The sequence below is a fragment of the Mugil cephalus genome, chromosome 10 (genome assembly GCF_022458985.1).
Source record: "Mugil cephalus isolate CIBA_MC_2020 chromosome 10, CIBA_Mcephalus_1.1, whole genome shotgun sequence".
Taxonomy (NCBI): Eukaryota; Metazoa; Chordata; class Actinopteri; order Mugiliformes; family Mugilidae; genus Mugil; species Mugil cephalus.
Window position 1 is genome coordinate 20,302,042 of NC_061779.1, and position 24,816 is coordinate 20,326,857.

General features: G+C 44.1%; 1 protein-coding gene across 4 annotated transcripts in view; it reads left to right on the forward strand.

Annotated features, from left to right (window-relative positions):
* mon2 (MON2 homolog, regulator of endosome-to-Golgi trafficking) overlaps nt 1-24,816 on the forward strand; it is a 32,150-nt gene continuing 7,334 nt past the window's right edge. For 2 of the 4 annotated variants that reach the window (XM_047597222.1, XM_047597225.1), the window contains exons 1-27: nt 1-517; nt 7,410-7,473; nt 8,816-8,943; nt 11,077-11,208; nt 11,509-11,638; nt 11,791-11,888; nt 12,247-12,372; nt 12,496-12,690; nt 13,100-13,224; nt 13,675-13,814; nt 13,961-14,114; nt 14,490-14,680; nt 14,985-15,066; nt 15,220-15,401; nt 16,003-16,115; nt 16,914-17,018; nt 17,280-17,360; nt 17,469-17,542; nt 17,716-17,806; nt 17,924-18,025; nt 19,197-19,199; nt 20,023-20,133; nt 21,257-21,432; nt 21,626-21,788; nt 22,325-22,618; nt 23,072-23,270; nt 23,774-24,417. In XM_047597222.1, the coding sequence (XP_047453178.1) occupies nt 410-517; nt 7,410-7,473; nt 8,816-8,943; nt 11,077-11,208; nt 11,509-11,638; nt 11,791-11,888; nt 12,247-12,372; nt 12,496-12,690; nt 13,100-13,224; nt 13,675-13,814; nt 13,961-14,114; nt 14,490-14,680; nt 14,985-15,066; nt 15,220-15,401; nt 16,003-16,115; nt 16,914-17,018; nt 17,280-17,360; nt 17,469-17,542; nt 17,716-17,806; nt 17,924-18,025; nt 19,197-19,199; nt 20,023-20,133; nt 21,257-21,432; nt 21,626-21,788; nt 22,325-22,618; nt 23,072-23,270; nt 23,774-24,417 (4,011 nt within the window). In that variant the 5' untranslated portion in view covers nt 1-409. The remainder of the gene's footprint in view (nt 518-7,409; nt 7,474-8,815; nt 8,944-11,076; nt 11,209-11,508; nt 11,639-11,790; nt 11,889-12,246; nt 12,373-12,495; nt 12,691-13,099; nt 13,225-13,674; nt 13,815-13,960; nt 14,115-14,489; nt 14,681-14,984; nt 15,067-15,219; nt 15,402-16,002; nt 16,116-16,913; nt 17,019-17,279; nt 17,361-17,468; nt 17,543-17,715; nt 17,807-17,923; nt 18,026-19,196; nt 19,200-20,022; nt 20,134-21,256; nt 21,433-21,625; nt 21,789-22,324; nt 22,619-23,071; nt 23,271-23,773; nt 24,418-24,816) is intronic. The other 2 variants (XM_047597223.1, XM_047597226.1) reach the window with 1 other exon arrangement.

Here is a 24,816-nt window from a genome sequence, read left to right on the forward strand (position 1 = left end):
TCTGCGTGACGTGTCACTGTCCACCGGAGCATTGTGGGAAAGAAAGTGGAGCTGACACGGCCGCTGATGGCAGACAGCTCAATTTAATGAATACCTTCACCTCGCGATTAGCTTTAAGAAAAACCCACCTAAAGCGTCACGATGCTTCTCCGCGGAGCTGAAGGCAGCGGGCTTTGAAGGGGCCGAGCGTATGCCGGTGTCATCGCCGCTGTCCTGCGCAGAGGCGTCCGAAGCCGAGAAGTGGAATACCGTGTCAATGGACCGCGGCGTTTTTATTTTCTTTTACAAGGGAGGCGAGTGAAGTAGCGACGGATTATATCCCCGCGGTGGATGGGTGGGGGGCGACTGCGCTCCCACGTTCCTTAACCCGTGAAGTTTCTCGAGATTTCTGCCGAAGACGCCGTCAAAGATGTCGACCAGCAGTCCCGAGGCGGTGAAGAAATTGTTGGAGAACATGCAGACGGACCTGCGGTCTCTCTCCATGGAGTGCAAGAAGAAATTCCCCCCAGTCAAAGAGGTTAGCCGGCTAGTTAGCTGCACCGAGCCGTCGCCCTGTCCCGAAGTACCGTCTGATTTGGTGTTTTTTTTAACAGCGTGAATGTGACATAGTTCTCCGAGCCTGCTTCCTCACTGACCACTGGGCCTCTGCACTCATCTCTGTCTGTGTCCTCAGTCCGGACCAGCAGGTGGAAAGTTGTGTCAGCTGTTGGGCCTTTGTGCAGTTTAGAAATAAAGTTAGACATTTTTTTGAATACCTGTTGGTTAATATGGTTAAACTAAAGCGCTCTCGTGTTGGTATTTAAAAAATAAAACAGTGCTAGCGCCGTGTCACTGGTACTATACGCATCTACATGCGTCTGTTTGTTATTTCTGGTTCATATTCATGTGGGTGAACATTGTAAGTGGACGTGGGAGAGATTTGCTTAAAAAGAAAAAAAGCGTTTATTTTCTAATGCGGCTGAACCAGCCTTTTAAGACGTGCCTTCTGATTCATTTGAAATATAAAGGGGTTTGTTTGTACTGTTCAGTGTCCACCTCCAGGGCGACTACAACTGAACTGTACTTTGTCATTATTTATGCACATGTATGTATGTGCCTGCAGAAATAATACTTATCAGTTAAATAATTAAAGCCAGGCATTTTTATTAGCATGGATAGGTGGATGCCATCTGTTGGAAACGTTCATTATTATCCATCAGAATGAGGCCATATACAGTAATTGTTATTATTATTGTTATTATTTTTGAGGAGTTTCGTAGCAGGCATCAGACATCTGATCTCTCTGGGATCTGACGTCGAAAGCTGGTTTCACAACAAGTGTGTCAGTACTGACACAGAGCGACTTCATACCAGCGCTCTGTTTGTCTGTGGGTGTTCTCAGTCATCCAGGTCACGGTATAGTTTCACTGTTTTGTTTCCGTAATTGCTCTTTGTGACTTACAGTGCTGTGAGGCCCCTCTGACTGACTTTGTTGTGAGGCTGTGTTGGTGACACGTCTGGTGACTTCACGTCTTGGTCTGAGCTCAGACTAGTACGAGGAGGTGCGGCGTCGGAGCCTTGCAGTGGTCAGCTTTTCTGGTTCTTCTCTGCCTCAGACACAACCCTCTTCCCCTGGCTGTGCTTTCAAGCAGTCCGCGCGGTTGATTTCTTCTTAAAGCGCAAAGGCTTGATAAAAATGTAATGTGAACACGAGGCTGTAGTTGCATGACATAGGGTAAACACAGCCTCCATTCATTCCCAGTTTGGTTGCGTTTCCTGATTGGATCCTGCTCCTTCATTTTACTTTTACAAGCAGGTTTGCATGCGTCATCTTACTCAACAGTCATCGTCCCCGTCAGAGCCCTTTACATTAATTCGCTCTGTTTTCCATGTGCAGCTAGCTCGCTTGTTTGCTCGAATATGCGGCAGTGGTCACACACACATAACACGCTTTACTGGCTCGGCTAGTTTCACCCTCAGGTCTCACCTCGGATAAAGGCAACATTAAAGTAAAAGCGAGAAACGGCTAAACTGGAGCTCCCAGGTCCTTTGTGCGTCTCCGCCGTCAGATTTCGGTGCCTTTTTTGCGCGACGTTTCAAAACGAATGGCGTGGCAGTCACACGGTCATATAAAAGGCAAACAGCTGATCTCATGTGTTTGGCTGCACGCTGGCTCTGGCCCGGAGGCCGTATGAAGCATCTGCTTCAAATATTGATTCATCATCGCACAGGTTTCCCGGTAGTTAGCAGCATCTCTCCCTCTGGGATCGTAGCAGGACCATCCACTTTGATGTTCCCCACAACCTGAGCGCGCTCACGCTCACGCTCTGCTCGATGGCGTGATGGGAGCAACTTTTTTCTACCATCTGCCCTGGTTATAATTGACGGTGCAACTAAAAGCTCAGCACTAGTGGTCACTGTATGGATTTAAAATGCCAGTCCTTGTTTCATCCATTTCAAATTTACTTGAAAAACTTCTTACTTTTTTATTACACATTGAATAATTATTTGCTTCATCCACATTTTCAGCACTTAGACGTTTTTTTTATTTTTTATCTAACGGTTTCATGTTCGTTATTAAATTATTAAGACTCGGTTATTGTATCCTTGTTGCGGAAGAAGACAGAGAGAGCTGTGTTCTCTTTTCCCAGCAGCCAGTCTTCATTCCAGTTCCTCCCCCATTTCTCAATCCATCTCCCACAGCGACATTGCACCACAGCCAGGGGTTTTTCAGTGTGGTAAAGGGCCAAGAAGAGCGTCGTTTATTTATTTATTTATTTTTCTCTCATGGAATCACGCTCATCTTCCACGAAAACACAAGGGCTCTGCCTTTGCCCATCAGACGTCCGGCCCTGCGCTCTCCTCGTCGATGAGTCAGGTTCTGTCAACCGCACGCGGCTCACAGCCTGAGTCCTGGTCTCGGGAAGACCTGCGGGAAAAAACGAAAGCATTCTGGGCAACCTTTGAATGGATTGCTCATCACAACCCATTTGCTATACGGGTCATGTAGACTGTACAGAGACAAAACGAACAGCAACACGCAGGGATGATTTGGCGAACTGGATCTGACCGACTAAGACCTTTTGCACAATGCGCAAAGTTGGTTCCAGAAAACTGCTGAGTTTAGAGCTTCTCATGACGTGTTTCTAAGGAAGTCTATCTGTGACGAGCTTCAGCAATGGTGCTTTTCATAGACATGAGCTGATTTGCAGACATGGATCAGTTCTGCTTTGAGGATCTTTGCTGCAACAAAGCACTTTAGAAAAACTAAGAGTTGGCTTTTTTTCTTTTCAAGACCCAACATTGACCAACATTGACACTTTCTGTTGCATATTGAGATTTTTTAAACAAGCTTTTTCTATCATGCTTTATGTAGCGCACCCAACTCCCACAGTTATTCCTGCCTCTTTTCAGCCCTTTATACTTAATACTGATTGTCAGACCACCAGTTATAAAAGGGTTTTATGTGTAAGCGGCGCTATGAATCTAAATGAACATTCATTTTCAACACTTTTGTTGCTCAATGTTTACGAGACACCGTGGTCAGTACTGAGAAATAATTGCGGCCATTTCTATAATTATCTCCAAGAGCCTTTCACTATGCATGAGAATTTTATTTTGTAACGGTCGACTACAGCAGCCAGGGAGTCTTGACGTGATTGACACGTATGCGACAGCCGAAAGCTGAAAAAATACCCATCTTTATTAAAAAGGCAAGTTGCTTTTCAGCAGAACAGCGCTCTAGGTAGTCGACTAGACAAAAAGACAGACCAGTGGAAGAAATCCCTCATAAAATGGCCTGGCTCCTGCTGCTTTTTTTCTGTTGAAGTGACATCATGTCAGCGTATTTCACTCTACATATGCTAGTTTCTCCATAATGCGGACAGCCTTCGGAGACAAGTCAGGGCTACACTTAACGGTGGGAAGCTTAAACCGCTCTCTCTACCAGGAAGTACTGTAGATGGAAAAATATGTTCACACTTCTCTCCAGTCAACCTTGGACTCCGACAATCAGTTTCCCAATCTGAAAGATTGTAACGGGTCTGTAGAGGCTGAACAACAGAAACAAGCTGCTCCTAATTAGACCTGTTTTCTGGTTAATTTTGAACGGCTCAGCCGTTCTACAACATTAGGGGAAAAAAATCGCTATTTTCAGGTGTTTGAAGAGGGAGAATTTTTCAAGGAGCTCTTACAAATCATTTGCCTCAACAAATCAGGATCTCGTCCCGTGAGATCACCAACGCGAAAGGCACGATTAACATTCATGAATATACCAGGGGCCTTTTCACACACACGGTACATTGACGGTTTCTTTGGCCCGACCGGGCCTTTTAATAAACACAAAGAAGACTCTTGTCAGTTCCGTTTAAAGGGGGAATCGAGGCATTGTTCATAACTGTGCAGCCGCAGTGAATATACCCATCTTGTTAGCTGAGCTTGTGCCACAGGCTGTAGAATGTCTGCGTGACTCATTAACTACATTCACAGCTGTTGTACATTTCAGATGCTGTATTTTCTGCTGTGCCGTGTACTGTAGGTGTTCGTGGAGCACGGAGATGCTCGAGGATGCTTGCACAACTCCTCATGGGCTGCAGCTATTGTAGCAGAATTTTTTCTGTATTTTCCTCCTCCTCTTAGAAACGCCGCGTCGTGTATTTGACACGCTGGCAAAACGATATCTACGATTTCCTTCGGTTGGTTGATCGTCGTCAAATTTGTCGATCGTTTTTTTCGCCACGCCACAGCTGTACAAGCGTGCATGACTAACGCAAAGCCAGACTTTGCAGTTCTTGCCTCTTCCGTTAGGTACCACAGCTTCACCACATTATTGTCTCTGCCTCTGGGAAAATCAAAAGTAGCAACAAGACGGTTGTAATTATTTGGGACTAAAAAAAGCTCTCTGTGTTCCCTCCGCCGCTCCGTAAAGACCTTTGGCTCTGTTTGCGGAACAAAGGGGAAGAGGGAGACCAGCATTTTTTTAGAGATTAACTTTTTAAGGAGCTGTACGGCAATAGGCCGTTCACAGCTTGCATGAAGAGCTCAACCCACTGACGTGGTTGCTTGGCTACTGACGGGTTTGCCGTGTTGTGAATTGTTGACCTCCACGGCGGCTCGACCTTGTAGCTTTTCAAGTGATATGTCAAATTTTAGCGCCAGTCAGACATGTTGGTCACTATCGTTGGTGTCTAATCCAAAGATAATTACATGGAGCTTGACAGTCGTACAGTTGTGGTTGAGTTTTTTTGTTTTTGTCTTTTTTTACTCATCAAACAAGACATTTTCACTGGACTACAAACGGTTTTTAAGCCCCGTCCAGGCCCTAACGCACTAACATCCGTCCTGCAAGTGATTGGACACCTGGTATTAAAATACGTCTCCATGTGTCCCTAGTCAGCAGTTGAGACTCGACCTCAGTTTTGTGCTCCGTGTGCAAATAAACGCCAACGTAGCCACGAAGAGTCACTCACTGAAAGGACACGCACTCAACGTTCAGTTATTCTTCATCTGTTTATCTCTGTCCAGACGTTAGTTCTTCTGCTACATACACTAAGCTCACATTATAACCGAACCCTGAAAGCTTCCACACACACACACACACACACATTTTGCTGCTGTGCTGTTTTGTAGCAGTGACAGAAAAATCTCAGGCAAAATAAAAGGGTAATTAAATGCGTAACATAACTCCCATGCATCTCCTTATACTTCGACATCAATAATTAACCACATGTGGATGCGTTTATTTGATGACAGAATCACACACGTCGTATTGGTGTTAAATTATTTAATTTGTCGGTTATTGTTTAGATTTATTCATGATTTAGTCGGTGGGGTATGTAAAATCTGTGCAGCCCCTTTCCCTCCTCACCATGGCCCAGTCACAGGTAAACTACTTTACCTTTCCATCGTGAACCAGTTGAATTTATAAACGTTACTTCAGCGTAGAGTGAAGCATACACAGAAATGACTACTAATGGGACATAAACACGTATGACTTATACAGAGTGACCAATAGGAAAACTCAAAACACTACCACTCTGTAAAACGGTCTGTGATCAAGGCATGATTTTTATAGAAGCTTTAAACACAGCCAGGAGGAGGCACCGCAGACAAGTCTTCTCTCGTGACACTCGATTTACAACATACTGACAGGCTATTATTGAATTTGGACGAAATTAGGCCAAAAAAAATTACATCCCCTGCCTGTAACATCTACGAGGGCTGAATATTTTAAAAGGCTGTCATCACTAATGAACAGACATCACTTAGGTTTTTTTTTTTTTTTTTTAATCTTTTCAGGCGATCATTTAAAATGGCTGTTATGTGTGTTTTTCTTTTTTTTTCTGACTGAATGAGTCAAATCTCCGCTCTCCTCGTCGAGCCGGCAGCCGTTGACGTAACACAGGACGCACCGGGAGAAGAATGCGTTTCAGATGCGTCCCAGACCACCTCCTCTAAACACGGTCTGAGATCGAATCAGTCGGATCCATCCCGTTTGCCCTGAATAGATACTAATGCGACATCTGAACAGGGCTTATTTATAAAAGGGCTGGTTTTTGTGTTTTGGTCTCACGCTGCTGCTCGCACATTTCTGTGGCTGCAAACATTGTAAGATGTTGCGTTTTTTTGAGAAGGGAGTTGAGGCTCCAATCACTTGTAACATCTGCATTCTCGGGATGTAGTAAGACCAAGCAGGCACCACATGAAATATGCATCAAGGTAATGGAGGCCCATTGGCTGCTTGCTCCAGTTAAAGATATTGCTGCTGCTGCCAGTGATATTACCAGCAGCTGTGATGTTTAAATGCCACTTTTTTTCTAAGTGCGAATGGCTAAATGACAAATTCTGTCATTCCTGAATTCGTGGGTTCCTTCACCACGTGCTCCTTTTTTATATAAACAGCAGTTAAAGGACGTTTGCTTCCTAATAACAGTGACAAAAATGATGATGGGAAAATTAGAAGAGGTGGAGCGGTGAGTGATGTGAATGAAAGATGAGCGGCTGCAGGGAGCGAGAGAGACAAGATCTTGACAGGCTTGTAGCGGCTTGCAGTTTCGACGGGTAAATCTGTTTCTCGCACACATACAGGACAGTTCAGTCTGGCTCCGCGCCGTTCCACTGTCTCTCTCTCTCTCGACATTCCTCCTTCCCCCTTCCCCATTCCTGAGCATCTCACCCCTGCCAGACGTCTCACTGGGGAAATCACTCTACCGTCACGTCGCTCTCGAGCTGAAGCCCATTCTTAGCACATCCACCGTTCTCTGCAGCCGGCCGTTCCTCCTTCTCCCCCGCGGCCGTTATTATTGCTGCTAGAAGTTGTGTCTGCCACCGGGCGTGAGCCGGTGCTGCCGCATCAGCACCTTTTGACACATACACATTACATGGTATGGGAACCTAAATGTCTGCCTCTCTCTCTGTCTCTTCTCCTCTAGGCCGCAGAGTCAGGCATCGTGAAGATAAAGACGATTGCAGCCAGGAATACAGACATACTTGCAGGTGAGTGTTAAGTGTTGTGTTTAGTTTCATTTTTCAGCTGTTTAAATTTAACCAGGTCTCGTTTGTTACTTTTTTATTAGGTCAGGGGCACGCGTGCCGAATTGCAGCTTTAAACCGTAACACCACCACATCAGCGTTGATGTTTTCCCAAAGTCACTGCTGATTAATGAGCACTGTCATCAAATACACAAATATATACACAAAAGCACAGCATATAAAGCACTATTTATATATTATACGACGTTATATACACTATATCTCCATACTGAACTACCTTAACTCCTGTGTTTTTATGGCTTTTTCTCATTTTACATGTGTTTGGATCTCACAAAACAATGTTTTTTACACGTGGAAAGTAGTTCTGCCTGTTTTTTTCTCAACGTGATCGACAATACTGAATTCAGTCAGCTGATAAAAAGGACGGGGATGAATTCCAACCACTTGTCCCTTTCCTGTCTGCTCTGTTGTCTCAGTAGCTTCTCTGGCTGCTCTCTTCTGATTGATGGATGTTATTCTAATACTTAGTGACTTTTTGGTTTTATTTAACTTAGCATTTGTGTTACAAGACCAATGAGTCCTGCATATAATTGTGCTTTTTATTTGTGCTCACTCCCCAGCAGCATTGTTTGTTTATTTATTCATGTCCTTTTTCTGCTTTCTTTGCTAATAGCTCTGAGCTGCATTTTCACTATAATTTATTTTTATGAAATCCAACTCTCAACATTTCACAAGGAAATTGTTAAAATTGTAGCTTTTTAGTTGACGTTTTCACTGATCTCACTGACGAGTGGATTTGATGGCAGTTATCACAGCAGCTTAATGATGTGTGGTGAAACGTGTTCACTGGAGGACTTAATGATTGGACAAGATGCCACTGAAGATACCTTTACCAAACACAAACTTTATTTTTGCCTTACTTTACTTTCTTCTTTCAGGTTATACCATTTAAAAATACGCCTTAAAACCAGCCCAACTTTATTTTAGTTTCAAAAAGTAAATGAAATTGATTTATGAATAAAAATTCATAATTCAACTTTTGATTAATCTATATTGTTTTTTTCTTTAATGCGATATTTATTCTTTCCATGAGTCACAAGAATTAGATGTTATTGCTTTTAGGAAATTTAAAGGCAAAAACAAACTTTAAAATGTTGGATTTCTTAAAGCCGTGCCATGTTGCACTTTGTTTTTAAAGAATCTTGTTGACGTTTTTGGTGACGTTCGGTAAAATCGCGTTACGGCGCATGACATCACATTCGCTTTGATCCCTAAATTGGATCTGTAGAGATACCTCGGACGTCTGCAGTGGTATTTAGTCGCTGTCCGTGTCATTTCCCTGCAGCTCTGAAGGAGAACAGCTCGGAGGTCGTGCAGCCTTTCCTGATGGGCTGTGGCACCAAAGAGCCGAAGATCACCCAGCTGTGTCTGGCTGCCATCCAGAGGCTCATGTCCCACGAGGTGGTGTCTGAGGTGAGGGCCCTGAGCTAGGCTGGTTTTTGAAATGCTGACGTGGAGTATGGTGGAACACAGAAAAATGAGGCCACGTTAAGTTATATGTTTAAAAAAATTTTTTTTTTTTATATTTTATAAATGTTCCTATTGCGGGTTGTCGCTGCGCTCCGCTCCATGTGTCATTGTACTTGACAGGTGATACAAGGTGACAGTTTCCTCCAAGAGTGACAAGTTAATTCTCCCGTCCTTGTGGAGGATGTTGTCCCCTTGTGGGCGGGAAAGAAAAAAAAAAAAACTTTCTGAAGAACAGATCGGGAAACAAATCTGTTTCAGACTGTGTGTTTGAAGTAATGCAGCAAAAAAAAAAAGCCCTTCAACCTCTTCACTACATCTCCTGAGTTTCTGTATTGAAAGAACCCGCTGACCTAGAAAATATATCACTTGACTGATCTCAGTGGCATTTGAACAGCCCTGAACGGTTTGGAGGAATGAGGCGTCCGTCTCAGGAAACGGGCGACTAATAACTTGTTAAACGAAAATGTCGTCGGGTATGAAGCTTGCGTGATGGGTGAAGAGGTTTGAACGTTTTTAAATAACTCCGCTTGAGTCAGACCTGAGATGAGACTCAGCCGCACAGCTGCCTGGTTAATACACCATAAAAGACTGTTATTAAAAGCTTATTGAGCTACCCCGTGCTTTTTACATTTTGATGTCGGGCATTTATTTAATTAAGCTAAAATAGGTTCCAAAGCTTCTTCATTGGATAAGGGAGACACGGTGCTCTACATGCTCACAACACATTCCCTCTACAGCTTGGTGTAACTCTAATCAGCTGCTGGGTTACTACAAGTCAACATTACAACTACACTTCTGGTTAATACGATAACAATCAGCTGTAAATAATTAGACGTTCATTTCCCAGAACCTAGGAGTTGAAAAAAAACTATTTCAATCATCCAGTATGCAAAAAAAAAAGCAGAAAAGTCTCACATTTAAGGAGATTTCTAAAACCAGCTGTTTAAATTTTCACTTATTTAAATATTCACCATGTTGACTGCTGTTGGCCAATCTGCAAATAAGATACCATTAATGCATTATGCATAATAATTTTATTTTTAATTATTTTTCTCTAATCACTTAACCTACATGTCATTTTTAATATTTTTCACACTAAGTACTAAATAATATTTTTATTTGTTTTTTATTTTCATATTAAATTCTCTATTCAGACGCTCACTTAACATATTCTACAGAACGTATATTATATTATATTTCTGACCCATTTAAGTTGCGTCACTCAAGCTGAGAAACACAAAGACAAACTACCGTCTGCTTCTCAAAGAGCCACCGGAGAGAACTGTGGCAGACACGTGGCCGCGGAGAGAGAAGCCTGTGATAATTAATGGCATTTAGTTTACTTGGTGAGGAAGAGAGAGGACGCTGCGCTGTTCAGGACGGAACAGACGCACAAATTGCGTCTCACTGGTGACACATGTGAAGGCATCTGATGGTGTGGAACAACCCAGAAATAAATCTGTCAACCTTTCTAACACCTCTAACGTACACAGTCTCAGTATCAGGAAACACAGTTGCTGCTGTTGAATGCGTCTGTGACATTCAAGAACAGAAAGTTCCCGAGTGTATCCAAACCCCGGTAGAATTATGCGTCGGCTGCCAAAAGAAAAAGGCTTGGTTAATTAAATCTGCAGCATATTGAAAGTAGCTTTAACTGTAGAGTTGGAAAGAACACTGCTGGTTAGAAAATTAAATTAACATCTTTTTCTTTTAGATTTTACCTTCTGTTTTTGATTTATTTATTTTTATATAAGAGCAGTTCACAGGGTTTGCGGGCGGGGTAGTTTTATATTAGACAACTTGACCCTAGAAAGGACTTTCAGTGTCTGTTACTGTCAGCGTCAACGCAAACTGGCAGATGATGTAGAGGCGCCTCAGGGGGCGGCACCAGCTGCTCCCACAAGGGTACACGTCTGCGTCTCTGAGCTTTAACCGGCATCTTTCTGTTACAGGCCATGCACCGATACTTCCTCTTGTATTCAGCCACAAGTGGACGTTTGTGCACGTTAACACTTTTTTTTATTTTTTTATTTAGCAACAGCGCTCGAGTCTGAAGTGTTTTTGTGTGTGTAACAGGCGGCAGCGGGCAACATCATCAACATGTTGTGGCAGCTGATGGAAAACAGTTTGGAGGAGCTGAAACTGTTACAGACGGTGCTGGTCCTGCTAACCACCAACACAGTGGTACATGATGAAGTACTTTCCAAGGTATATATATATAAATATATATATAATACCCAGCATGTCAAATGTGTGGTATTCTTGCTACTGTAAGTTCAGCATTTAACTCCTGCCACTGTGTATAATATGATCTACTGGGTTCACCCTGTTCATGCTATATTTGCCTTTTTCTAATGAAATGTTACAAGATATTAATAAAAGTAACCTTCTTAAAACATCCATTCACCACCTCAGTCCTCGCAACAACAGTTTAACCGTCATGGAGGTTGGTCTTCATGTGCAGCTGAAACGTACTCAGGTTCTGTTTATCTGTTTATCTCCGTCCAGGCCATTGTTCTGTGTTTCCGTCTCCACTTCACCAAGGACAACATCACCAACAACACAGCGGCCGCCACCGTCAGGCAGGTCGTCACCGTGGTGTTCGAGAGGATGGTGGCCGAGGACGAGCGTTTTAAAGGTTGGAGCACGTGGGGAGTTTGTGTAGTGATACAAGTCCAGAGTGGCAGTATTTTAACAGAGCATAAGCAGAATTCATTCATCAGATGTTTTAGTGTTACGTTGCCACTGAGTTGCTTAATGTCTAAAACATACCCTGTATTTGACCTGAAGGCATTGTGGAGCAGCCTCCTCCTGTCCAGGGAAACACCAACCGGCGCTCTGTCAGTACTCTGAGGCCCAGTGCTAAGGATGCATACATGCTGTTCCAGGTATGGCCACCAGGGGGAAGTAGCCCTCTACACAGTGTTCTGCCCCCCCACCTCCAAATACTTGAATTATTTTCTTTAGAAATCATTGTTCTCGATCTCAGGATTTGTGAATTAGGAACAAGAAATCTAACTTACTGGTAGTACCTGCTGGATCATTTTTAATTTAATTTCTTTGCAGTTTAATTAAATCTGTAAGAAGTGATTGATTCGTTCCCTGTAATTGTTCCCCAACAACACTTTTCGTTTATGTTTATCCTCCCAGCAGAGCTCAGTGAAAGCACTGATTCAGTTGCTGTGTGTGATGTGTGTGGGAGATAACGCTCCATTGTTTTGAAGGCTGTTGTGCACCTTCCTGCAGGACTTGTGTCAGCTGGTGAATGCCGACGCCCCCTATTGGCTGGTCGGGATGACGGAGATGACCCGGACGTTTGGCCTGGAGCTGCTGGAGTCTGTTCTCAATGATTTCCCTGGCGTATTCCTGCAGGTACGCTCATTCTCCTGTTATGGACAGCGTTATGCATCTCAGTGCAATACAACAAGGGGTTTGAACTGCTTTGTACTCTGGCCTTGCTTCATCTCTCCCTCTCGCCCCGTGTTTCCCACCCAGCACCAGGAGTTCAGCTTCCTGCTGAAAGAACGAGTGTGCCCCCTCGTCATCAAGCTCTTCTCCCCCAACATCAAGTTCCGTCAGGGCAGCAGCAGCGCCGCCTCCCCGGCGCCTGTGGAGAAGCCGTACTTTCCTATCTGCATGAGGTTGCTGCGTGTGGTCTCAGTACTCATCAAGCACTTCTACAGCTTATTGGTGAGGGGCCCGTCTACAGTCACGGTGATGGTTGATCGGCCAGAACAGTTGCACGGTGATTTATATCCAAGGGGTTTTCTCAAAGCGCAGAGCCGATCCCCCCCCCCTAATTAAGTATTGGATTAACATGGTAGTAGTGTTGTCTTACTTCTCCAACATGCTGTTTAATGAGCTTAGCTGAGTAATTAAGCAATGCAGCTGTTTTTATTTAGCAGTATTCTGTTAAGTCTTGAGATAGATGAGATTTTTCTCTTCAGCCCGCACCCATTAAGAAGCAGCCACACATTCTGTGAGCAGCAGAATAGTTTTCCCGAAGCCAGAAGCGTTTCCTGGGATTTTGCACGACTGTCTGTCTTAAGCTCACCAAATCTTTTTTCCCCACCCTGAAAGTTGTGTGTTTGTTTTGCAGGTGACTGAGTGTGAGATCTTCCTGTCTCTGCTGGTGAAGTTTCTTGATGGAGAGAAACCGCAGTGGCTGAGAGCAGTGGCCGTGGAATCGGTCCATAGGCTATGTGTACAGCCTCATTTATTACGGTAAAAAGAACAACAACACTCAGGGGACTTTAATGTTGTTTTAGTTAAATGCTATTTAATGTTTTGATGCTACACTGAGTGCAGTGTATCCAGTTGTGATAGCTAAATGTTTTCCTTAATGATTTAAATACTCCAACAAACAAAAAAATGAAAAAAATGTAATACAGTAGCTCACTATCACCAAATAACATAACAACTGATCTTAGTGTCAGTTTACCAGTTTGCAATATTAGTGGCTATTTTTACATGATCAGTATTTGTTGACATAATGCTGATTATAGATTCTGACTAAATGAAATGCACTGAGGCAGACTTCCCGTATCAATTGTGGTTTTGTTCACATTTTTTAACTACATCTACATTAACTTTTTAACTACATCTCATTTTGTTCTTTTCGGTTCCTACTGACAGAACTAATTTTGTTGTGTTTGACCTCTTGTCCTTTTTCAGTTCCTTCTGCCAGTCGTATGACATGAAGCAACACTCCACTAAGGTTTTCAGAGACATCGTCAACGCCCTAGGATCCTTCATCCAGTCCCTCTTCATTGTCCCTAATGTGGGCAACACCGCTGCAGTCAGTTCACCTGCCGGTCAGTGGACGAGGTTTTTACCAGTAATCTGCAACGGTTTAATGTCGCTGGATTTTAAGCCGTGTTGTGCAGATGTCATGCGGATGTGTGTGAATGGTGATGATATACTGTATTTAAAACCAACCTCTTGTGACCTCCTTGTCTAGGTGGTTCAGGATCGGGGGTGCAGGGCGCGGCGCAGGGCGGCCAAGGGGCTGGAGGCGTCAGTGGCACCCTGACCACCCAGGCTGCGTTTGAATACCGCGGCACCTGGATCCCCCTGATGACTGTTAGTGTCCAGGGCAGCGCCAAGGCCACCTAGTAAGAGCTTTTACCACACATACTTCAAAAAGTTTCTGCTCTACTTTTTATCTGTTGCTAATTTTTTACTGATTTATCGACCAACTGCTGTAAAGCGGTTCAAATATACTGGAAGCGTGTTCGCAGAATTAATAATTTTCCAAGATAAAGCGTTTTAGTTCTACAATACAGTGAGTTGCGGGCATTTCTGTAACAAAGTGATGTTGACAATGGTGTGTATTTGCTGTAATAAGGGTTTCTTGCTAGTAATTTTGAAGTATTTTGAGTATTGTGAGTCATATCAGAAAATACGCTGTTTTTGAAAACACTAATAATTGTTGCAGAGGAAGGCAATGTTTAGATGTCAACACTCACTCCATTCTTTTTCTCCCCCAGTTTAGAGATGCTGGACAAGGTTGAGCCCCCGTCCATCCCAGAGGGCTATGCCATGTCGGTGGCCTTCAGCGCCCTGCTCGACCTGGTGAGGGGCATCACCTCAATGATCGAAAGAGAACTGGCCATGGAGGAGGAGGCAGCTGCTGAATTCAGGGAGACTCACCCTGACCAGGAGTGGAAGCCACAACCTGGTGAGATATTACACAGGGAAAATTACCCTCATACATGATATAAATCAGTCAAATTAAATATAGAGAGATAAGCGGAGGTGTAGATTGAGCGGGTGCAGAAAACAAAGCTTTGTTTTTCACTGTGACATCAAACTCATTAGGATTGTGGGTGGCACCACTTCTGTGACCCCTAGTGGACAGGATTATACCTGTACCTTTATGTTTGTATGCACATGAGATCCCAAAAATCAACACCTTCTTTTCCTAAGGGAAGGAGGTGAAATAATCTGAATAAACCCACTAATGGTTTGATTTTCTGTCTCAGGAGCTCATCTGGTGTGGGAGGAGATGGTCAGTGCCTGCTGGTGTGGCCTCCTGGCCGCCCTGTCTCTGCTGCTGGATGCCAGGTTATTATGCTGTCTGACTTAGATTACAGGAGGGGGGTTACGTCAGTCAACTTGGTCTGAAAAACATTGAAGACTCCTGCTGTATAGGGTTGGGCTGACAACAAAACAACCCACTGACTTCCTGATCTTGACTTCTTCTTCCCGCGTGTTCAGCACTGATGAGACGGCCACAGAGAACATCCTGAAAGCAGAGCTGACCATGGCCTCGCTGTGCGGTCGACTAGGCCTGGTGACCCCGCGTGACGCCTTCATCACGGCTATCTGCAAGGCCTCTCTGCCCCCACACTACGCCCTAACCGTTCTGAGCAGCAACGCCGCCAACCTCTCCAGCAAAGGTAAAGCTCTCCAAACGACAGCCGAGAACTCCACTCAAAACGATTAATAAAACACGCTGCAGTTTGAGCTCAGTTGAACCTCGCAAGTGTCTCGACCAAATGCCTAATTGCCTGTACACATGCACAAATATGCAAAATACCTGGATAATACTGCAATCCATTAAAAGCTCCTCCGCCACCCTGAGGAAGACCTCTGGTCATGTGTGTTTATGTGATGTTAATGAGAGCTTCTCCCACACGGTTAAATGTGCTCAACATGTAAACTGTTGGCGCTCTGCCCGTCCCTATTGCCACACTCTTATTGCATTAATTCATAACTTTTCACTGTGGCTTCTAATTAGGGACACCGAGGAGACGGTGTCCGGGGAGCATAGACGTGCACACACAGCTGCTCTCAAACCAACAGCTCAGACGTTCACTATTTGCATATCAAGCTTGTAGAGAAAGCTGGCAAATTAGGTCTCGACTCACGATGGATGTTTGCCTCCGAGTTAATTAAGAAAGCTTTTCTTGCATGTCGTAAGCTTGTTACAAAACCTGTTTGTGTGTATTACTGGGCCCCATTGAAAGCCTTGACTTTTTTGTGCAAATGTGTCCACAGCTTACTCGATCCAGGGCCAAAGTGTGCAGATTATCAGCCCCTCCAGTGAATCTCATCAGCAGGTTGTGGCTGTCGGGCAGCCTCTCACCGCCCAGCCCCAGGGCACAGTGGTGGTAAGGACACATACACAATTTTGAAGAAGCAATGGTTATATGTATGTGAAGAAATTGAGCTTAAACACATTTAATAATCTAGACAAACGGCACTAAAAAAAGATTTTTCAGTGTAGGGAAAATAGCTGCGAAAATAAGTTAAACAAAAAAAACAAAAAAAGTGAAGTGTGGAAAAAGTTAGAATCAAGATTAAGTCTAAAAAAAAAAAAAAGAAAATCAGAGCGACGACCTAAAAATCCAAAGTTGATATACAGTGAATATACAAAGCATTACTTTTAATTCTCTTTAATTACTTATATTATCTCCAGGTTTCAAAATAAAGGTACAGCAAAATGCAAACCATGTTGTTTACCACACTGTAAGTTTTATTATTATGCATAATATGCACGACACCCACTTATAACACCCACACAAAAACAGACACTTCCTTTCTTAAAGCACAGCTCAGGTAAGGGACAGCAGCTATTAGCATATGCAGGTCAGGCGTTCTTGTGCATCGAAAATTTCCCTTAGGAAAATCATATTTTAAAATACATGTGCAATGACCTTCACCCTGACCTGGAATGATCATTTCCTCCATAGTAATGTTTCCATATTTCTGTTTTCCTGCTCTTGACTTTTACTCTGTGTTCATGTATTTTATCGCTACGAATTGTAGCAGACTTCCCACTACTTGACTCGTGGATTTTAATTTTAGTGAAATATTTTTGAGTGTGATTTGCTGCGGATATGTGCATCAGCTAAATTCTTGGTAATATATGCATTAAAATGTAATATTACTCCCTGTCCCTCTGTCAGCTGACCGCCAAGAACATCCAGTGTATGAGAACGCTGTTGAACCTGGCCCACTGCCACGGGGCCGTGTTGGGCACCTCATGGCAGCTGGTGCTGGCTACGCTCCAGGTACTACAACCACGCAGCAACACAGGTTCACCTGTAGCCGCGCACAACGCTGCACGCACCCGCATCTAATTAGAGCAAGGCTTTCCTTACATGTACAAGCGCATACTTGCATTGTCCTTCAGGAAAGAAAGGTCTTTTTCAAACAGAACCGTAAAGTTGTATTACTTTGCTTTACTTTCACAAATAGTACCAGTGTAGAGTTTTACTCTAATTACTCTTGACACTTTTACATATTCTCTCATTCTCACTCTTCTCTCCCAGCACCTAGTGTGGATTCTGGGCCTTAAACCAGCAGTGGGTGGCGCTCTGAAGCCTGGTCGAGCGGTGGAGGGACCCAGTACAGTAAGTTTTCTTTTCTCTGTTAGTTTGTTTAGCGTGCAGCGCGCTATGTGATTCACACCTCAGCGTTAAAGACAGTGAGCTAACTACCAGGGTCTCGAACCTAAACAGGTGCTGACTACGGCGGTGATGACTGATCTGCCCGTCATCTCCAACATCCTGTCCAGACTGTTTGAGAGCTCTCAGTAAGATCAATCTTTCATCCGTTATGCAGAAAACCTAAATAGATCTTCATAAATATTCATTTTGTGGATTTGCTACAAGTGTGTTCTTGAACATTTCCTGCTTCGAATGATAAATAATGCAACGTGAAATCTACACGAATAATCTACGGTATCTATTTTTCTGTGTGATCCAGGTACCTGGACGATGTGTCCCTGCATCACCTGATCAATGCTCTCTGCTCACTCTCCCTGGAAGCAATGGAAATGGCTTATGGAAACAACAAGGTAAGGAGATTTCCTTTCAATTTGGTTAAAATGTCAATAAATTTGTTAGGAATTTACATTTGTGTACAATCTGCCCTAGCATGTAGCTACACTGTCTGTTTTCTGGTCGTGGTGTAGGAACCGTCTCTGTTCGCGGTGGCGAAGCTGCTGGAAACTGGCCTAGTCAACATGGATCGTATAGAGATCCTGTGGAGACCCCTGACAGGCCACTTATTGGAGGTAACTATGACAGAAATGTTCTTAAACGTTGTCATTTGGGCTGCGTGTCATTCAGATGCACTGATTTGTTGAGTTTCATTAGAGACCCAAAATAAAATTTGTAACAAATCTCTGCAAATAATTCAAGCCTTAGATAAAGGAAGGAACTTTTGTCTCCCCCGACTGGCAGTGAAAGTAATTACACTAACACTGTCTATACATCTGATCTGTCCCTACAGTCCACAGTTCCTTGTCCTCTTTCAGCACTCTTTAACACAGTGAAGCCACACTGTCTATTATATATGTCTCTGGTCTTAATACCTGTCACGTTGTGTTTTAGACTAGAAAGCAGTGTGTTTGTTTTTTATCTGAAACAGACACTTTTTATCTGACTCCCAGAGATGGTGAAATATATAACCATAAAATCCAAGTTACATTTGTAACTTTTCTTTCTCTGCCTTTTGACCTAGACAAGTCCTTCAGCAACCATTGCTGGTTGATGCAACCGCCTCTGGAGCACTTGTCCAAAGTGATGCATGCAGATATTTGGCCTTGCTACATATATAAAACTCTGGCATAAGATACAGAGTTGGTCAGCTTATGCAGCTTTGTGAGAACTCGTTTGCCAAGGGCTTATATGTAACGTACGTTCTGCACAAAATTCTGCACTTTAGTTTCTAAAAATGGAAAAGGTTCTATACAACCAAACCAAGTGGATGTTCTTGCAAAATAATTTTAAAAAAGTAAAATAAAAAAAAAACTGTTTCAAGTTCTATTCACTCCGAAGGAGACCTGGTTTTGCAACCTTGCAACCCCCACTTAACTCTAAAATACTCACTTGATTACAGAAGAAGAGAACGTTGAGAAAAAAAAAATCTACTTATGCGGTACTCTCGACATCTAGGCAAGAGCTATTCACAAGCAGGGGCGCCAGCGTCAGAATCTTCCCATACAGACAGTACAGAGTGATGAAAAGCCAGGCTAGCTTTAGAGCTTGAGCGTGCAGTCAGAAAAAAGACCAGATATCGCAAGTCTTTGTATGTGGCACATGCTGCGCTGTAGACATTTGCACTCACGTCGTCATATGCTTATAATGAATGTGTTTTTAATGTGTAAAGGAGTGTTTGGAGGTTTTTCTTCACATTTTCTTTATCTATCTCCCTTCTCTTCTGCACTCCTGTTTGTTTTACAGAAGGTAAGCTCAGATTCTCTTCCCCATTAACTTTGGCTTCGTCCCCGTTCTCTCTCTCTCTCTCTCTCTCTCTCTCTGCATTCCAGTCTTTTCCCCCCCTCCCGCCTCCCAGCCCGACATTGTGTATGGGCTGAGAGGTCGTCTGTGTCAGATTGTGTCAACAGTGCGTTTGCTCCGCTGTCAGTGTTTGATCTTACATTATGGTGCGCAGTTTTTCACAGCGAAGCCCTCGATTGTCACAGATTCAAACAGCACCTGTGATTGGATTAAATGCTGAATATCTTTCTTTGTGGGCTCGTTCAAATTTAGTGCTTTCTTATTTTTTACGACAATGTGACGTCACCTGTTACTGTGTTTGATACGCAGGTATAGATTGCAGTTATGATCACGATGAAAATGTAAAGCTTTAAGTGGTGTCAAAGGATACACATGGACCATCTGGGTTATGAAGCAGCACAGTTGCTGAATCTACCTTAAAGTCCGTCTTTTTGCCTGTGCAAAAAGTTTTTAAAATTAAAATTCTAACTTTGTTTCCATAAAAGTAACCAAAAATGATTAGCGTCGCTCTCTCTGGCCGGCCTAGACTCTCCATGTGTATCTGCACTTCCATGATTGCACTGTCTGTCACAGCATAATCTGTTGTCACAGGGGATCCCTGTCTCTATACAATCTGCACCCAATCTGTGGTTTATTTCCCCCCACTTGTTTCATACCCACCCACTGTGACCACTGCTGGGGAAAACTGTTCTCAACAGCCTCTGCTTCAGATCTGCCATCGCACGCATGTTTCTGCCATTTGTGCGCATATGTATCGTGTGTCCTGCAGGTCTGCCAGCACCCGAACGCCAGGATGAGAGAGTGGGGAGCCGAAGCGCTGACGGCGCTCATCAAGGCCGGGCTCGCCTACAAACACGACCCTCCACTGGCTCAAAATCAGGTAGATAACACCATGAGGGGAATATGATTAAAAAAACAAAAATAAGAACACTAAAAACATGTGAGGTGCAAAAAAAAAAAGACTCCTGTATTTTTAGTAAGTTTGTAGAGCCGCTGGAGACATCTTTTAGATCGATATCCGTTTTTTTATTTTCTGGGTGTTACTCCTTAAAGTCGGTCGTATGTAATGCTGACATTTGAGAAATCTCTTCCACCGGCGCACCGCGAGGCGTGACAGAGATAGGTGTCGGCCAAATGCTCCGAACGTGAAAAGCAGAAATGTCACAGTCAGTTTCTCGTGTCACTCATAAACACACAGCCTGTGACCTTCACCTTGGAGAGAGCGATAAAGGGAATTGCGCGGAGCTTATCTAAAAGAGGGCAGAGGAGCTGTGTTAATACAACGGCGCAGAGCCATGAAAACGATAGCTGTCCCGCACAAACGCGCGATATTTCTTTGAGGTCTTCCCTGAAGCTTTCACCGCCGCGTGTTAGCTGCGTTCAAATACTTTCATTAAAACGAATCACCAAACACCTAAAACATACTCTAAGAGTTGTATAACATTTTAGGTATGCTAAGCTGTTAATCTTCTACCGTGAGCCTAAATTAATTTGGCGAGCTTTTTTACAACTCTTTCATCAGGTATGTTAATTCATGCGTAGATTAGTCATTCTGGCTGCATCTACTATATTTTATGAGATATTTAGTCTAATTAACTAATTTAAACAGGCGCAACACAACTTTTTTGGGTAACCTCCGGTTCGCTTGTGTCAGAGAAAGCTGATGAGGAATTTGAAGCAGAAATATGCACATATCTGACAGGTTTGAAGAGGTCTTGGTGAATTATCTGGAGTTTTATCGACTGTCCAGTTTAAGGTCGGCGTATTGATGACAACGCTCGATGTATGAAGTTCGACTCATTTGGAAAAATCTCTAAAGACATATCTCTTTAGATGTTTTTTAAAGACCTTCGCTTGTAGTTGCGTTCTCCACATTCAATACTCCTGTAATAACTATTTTGATTGTATTAATTGTGCGGAGTGCAAATCAAGAATCAAATCTTCTCAGCTTGTCGTCCGCGAACAAATCATTCACCAGCTCCGCTTTCTTTTGAATCCCCAAGCGGCTGCAGCTTTTGTTGCTGAACCCCCTGAAGGAGTTGTCCAACGTGCTGCATGCAGACATTCGGCAGAAACAGCTGGAGTGTGTCCTGCAAATCCTACAGAGCCAGGGAGACAGCCTGGGGCCTGGCTGGCCCCTCGTTTTGGGTGTTATTGGAGCCATCCGCAACGATCAAGGGTAAGAGCTTTTTTTTTTTGTTTTGTTTTTTTTTTCTTTGCTTATTTTGTTATTGACTAATTAATGTGTGTTTTGAGCTGAATGCAAATATTTTATTCACGAGAGCCAAGTGAAAGTTCCTCTCCATCCAGAGTTCAAGTGCAAATAATTGAAGAAGCTCAACCCGTGTGCCATGTGTCCTGTTCCCCTCCAGTGAGTCATTGATCCGAACAGCCTTCCAGTGCCTGCAGTTGGTGGTGACGGACTTCCTACCCACCATGCCTTGCACGTGCCTCCAGATCGTCGTGGATGTAGCCGGCAGCTTTGGCCTGCAGAACCAGGAGCTCAACATCAGCCTCACGTCCATCGGCTTACTGGTGGGATCACACGCGTCTCTTAGTTTCAATACTTATCTTACGCTTACACTGTGAAGATGCTGAGGATTCGCTCTACTAAGATTTGAGAGATTAGTAGAATAATATGAGTGATAACTGGTAAATTAGCGGGTGTGAATGGATGTAATTATTAAGGATAAACACTGCTAGGCTAAAAGACACTAACTTGTCTGTGAGGGAGTGACAAGTCACCCACTTTCCTTTTTTAAAACGGTAGTTTAATCCAAACACATGTCATTTGTTGTGACTAAACAATTAAATAAACTACACTATTCCTTTTTGTATAATTGCATCTGATTTGTCAGCTCTCAACTGCTCCGCTGATATTTCAAAGGCGCTTTGTAGATTATCGAGGACATGCAAAACCTGATATTGATTTGTGGCTTTCTGGACCATTTCCCGTGCAGTGTGGTGCTTCCCATGAGATTACTTTATAGTAATAGATCGCAAAACCACCAGAAGCATTTTTACCAAATTTCCTCTCCGGTTCATGGCCCTGTTTCTGTCTTCACCCACAGTGGAACATTTCAGACTACTTCTTCCAAAGGGGCGAAGCCATCATCCAGGAGCTGGAGAGGGAGGAGGAAGCTCTGCAGAAGCAGGCCAAAGAAAAAGGAGAGACTCTTAACAGGCCGTTCCACCCCGCCCCTCCCTTCGACTGCCTATGGCTGTGCTTGTACGCCAAGCTGGGCGAGCTGTGTGTCGACCCACGGCCTGCTGTGAGGAAAAGCGCAGGGCAGACATTGTTTTCCACCATCGCTGCCCACGGGACCCTGCTGCAGCAGCCAACATGGCATATTGTAGTCTGGAAGGTACCGTGCTAGAATTCGTCCTTAATGTTTGATGGAGTTACACTAGCTGTCACTCATGTCATTTGTACATAAAGCGCTGCTAATATAACTTCATAAAACTCTTATTCAGTCCAAGATCTATATTTTTTTTATCATACTTTTAAATCTTATCAAATCAGCTCTGCAGTGTTCGCTGCATTTAACCGAACCAGTTCGGTTCCAGTTAACGGTGGGTAGCCATGAAGTGCACCCAGGGAGCAGCTTTGGGAGGTTTTAGGTGTTTGCTCAAGGCACTTCAGTCATGAACATGGTGGAGATCGAACCAGTAATCTAAACCGGTTCCTTAACCGCTAAGCCACCGCTCCCTGTGGACCTGTAATACACCACCAGATAAAATTCTCATGTGAAATTAAAAGATAAACCGTCGATACATGTGCTTTCTTGAGACTAAACTATTCTCGGTGTCACCTCTAGGTGCTGTTCCAGCTGCTGGGCAGCGTGAGGACGTCGTCCACCGCGGCGGACAAGGAGAAGATAGAATCGGGTGGCGGGAACATCCTCATCCACCACTCACGCGACACGGCTGAGAAACAGTGGGCGGAGACGTGGGTGCTGACGCTCGCCGGGGTGGCACGCATTTTCAACACGAGGCGGTACCTCCTCCAGCAGTTAGGTGAGCCCGCCTCATAACCTTCACTCAGTGTAATCCAGAGGCAAACACGCTGTTTTGTCCGGTTTTAGTTTTTTTAACGCCTCACGCCGACAGGATTAATAATAAATAAAAGAATGTGAGCGCCTCATTAGCTGCATTCAGTTCACTCATTGCAAGAGGTGATTCAAAACAGAACGTACCTTCACAGCTTCCTACACATTAATTCACTTAGAGGAACGCTGTCCTTCCTACATACATCTAGATGAAGCCAATAAATAATACAGACCTCTATAAAAATAAATGGGCTTCCTAGGAGGATTTTATATCATTGAAATCTTGTCCTATTCGTATTGACAGCATTTAATAGTAAATAGTGCGATTAGACCAAGGCGCTTTGAGAACACCCTCTTTTTTTGCCTCATGCTGAAATGAAACCTCTCATATCAAAGCGGTAACGAGGTGTCACTTATTTCCAGTTTCTTCTAATTGTCGGCAGCACACGTCATGTTTTTTCTCGTCTGCAGGTGATTTCTTCGAGGCCTGGGAGGTGCTCCTGAACCACATTCAGTCGGCTGCTCTCAGCAAAAACAACGAGGTCTCCCTGGCTGCCCTGAAGAGCTTTCAAGAAATCTTGCAGATCGTTACTCCGGTCAAAGACTCCGACAAAGCAGGTGACGCGCTCGCCGCCATGGGCGTCCCCCCGGTGCTCATCGACCCCCTCTCAGCGTCCGGCCCCGGCAGACCCCTGGTGCGCTCGGATTCTCTCGTGGAGCGGCTGACGCGGTACAACGGCGCCGAGCTGCAGGCGCCGCCGCCGGGGGAGGAGTCGGCCCTGGAGGACTCGGCGCTCTGGTGGTCCGCGTGGAACACGTGGTATCGAACGGGGACGGAAAGCACGAGGCCGCCCAGCGGCCCGACGGAGAAGTTCTCCTTCATCCCCAGTCAGCCTTTCCTCACGGCTCTGATCCAGATTTTTCCAGCACTCTACCAGCACATCAAGGCCAACTTTAGCATGGAGGATCTGAAGAAGCTGGGGGTCATCCTCCACGGGGCCGTGTCTGTGCCTATCAGCAGCGATGCCTCGCCCTTTATCCTGCCGTCCTACACTGAGGCGGTACTCACCAGCTTACAGGAAGCTGTTCTCACTGCCCTGGATGTTTTGCAGAAGGTGAGAGAAATGGAAAAAAAACATAAAAATGTCGCCTAAGAAGGTTTAATACAACGTACAAAATAACATCAAACGCTTTATTTTGTACCATGTAACCATCCCCAGTTCAGATCCATGAGTAGGATTGACAGTGTCTTCGATGTCACGCCTTTTCTTTTTTTGTCGTCAGTTATTCTGACAATCCTAAACATTTAGCCTCAAACGTCAGAAAATGACAGCGTCTCAGAGTAACCGCTCGTTCGACCAAACCATCCAAAATTGGTCAAATTATACTGGAAATTCACTGTCTCTGTGAAAAACGTTAAGTTAAAAGTTATTTGTCCATTTTGTGCCAACTCAGCCTGGAAAAAAAAAAAAAAATGTGTCGGTCTGTTAAATTATGCAATACGCAGTCCTGTG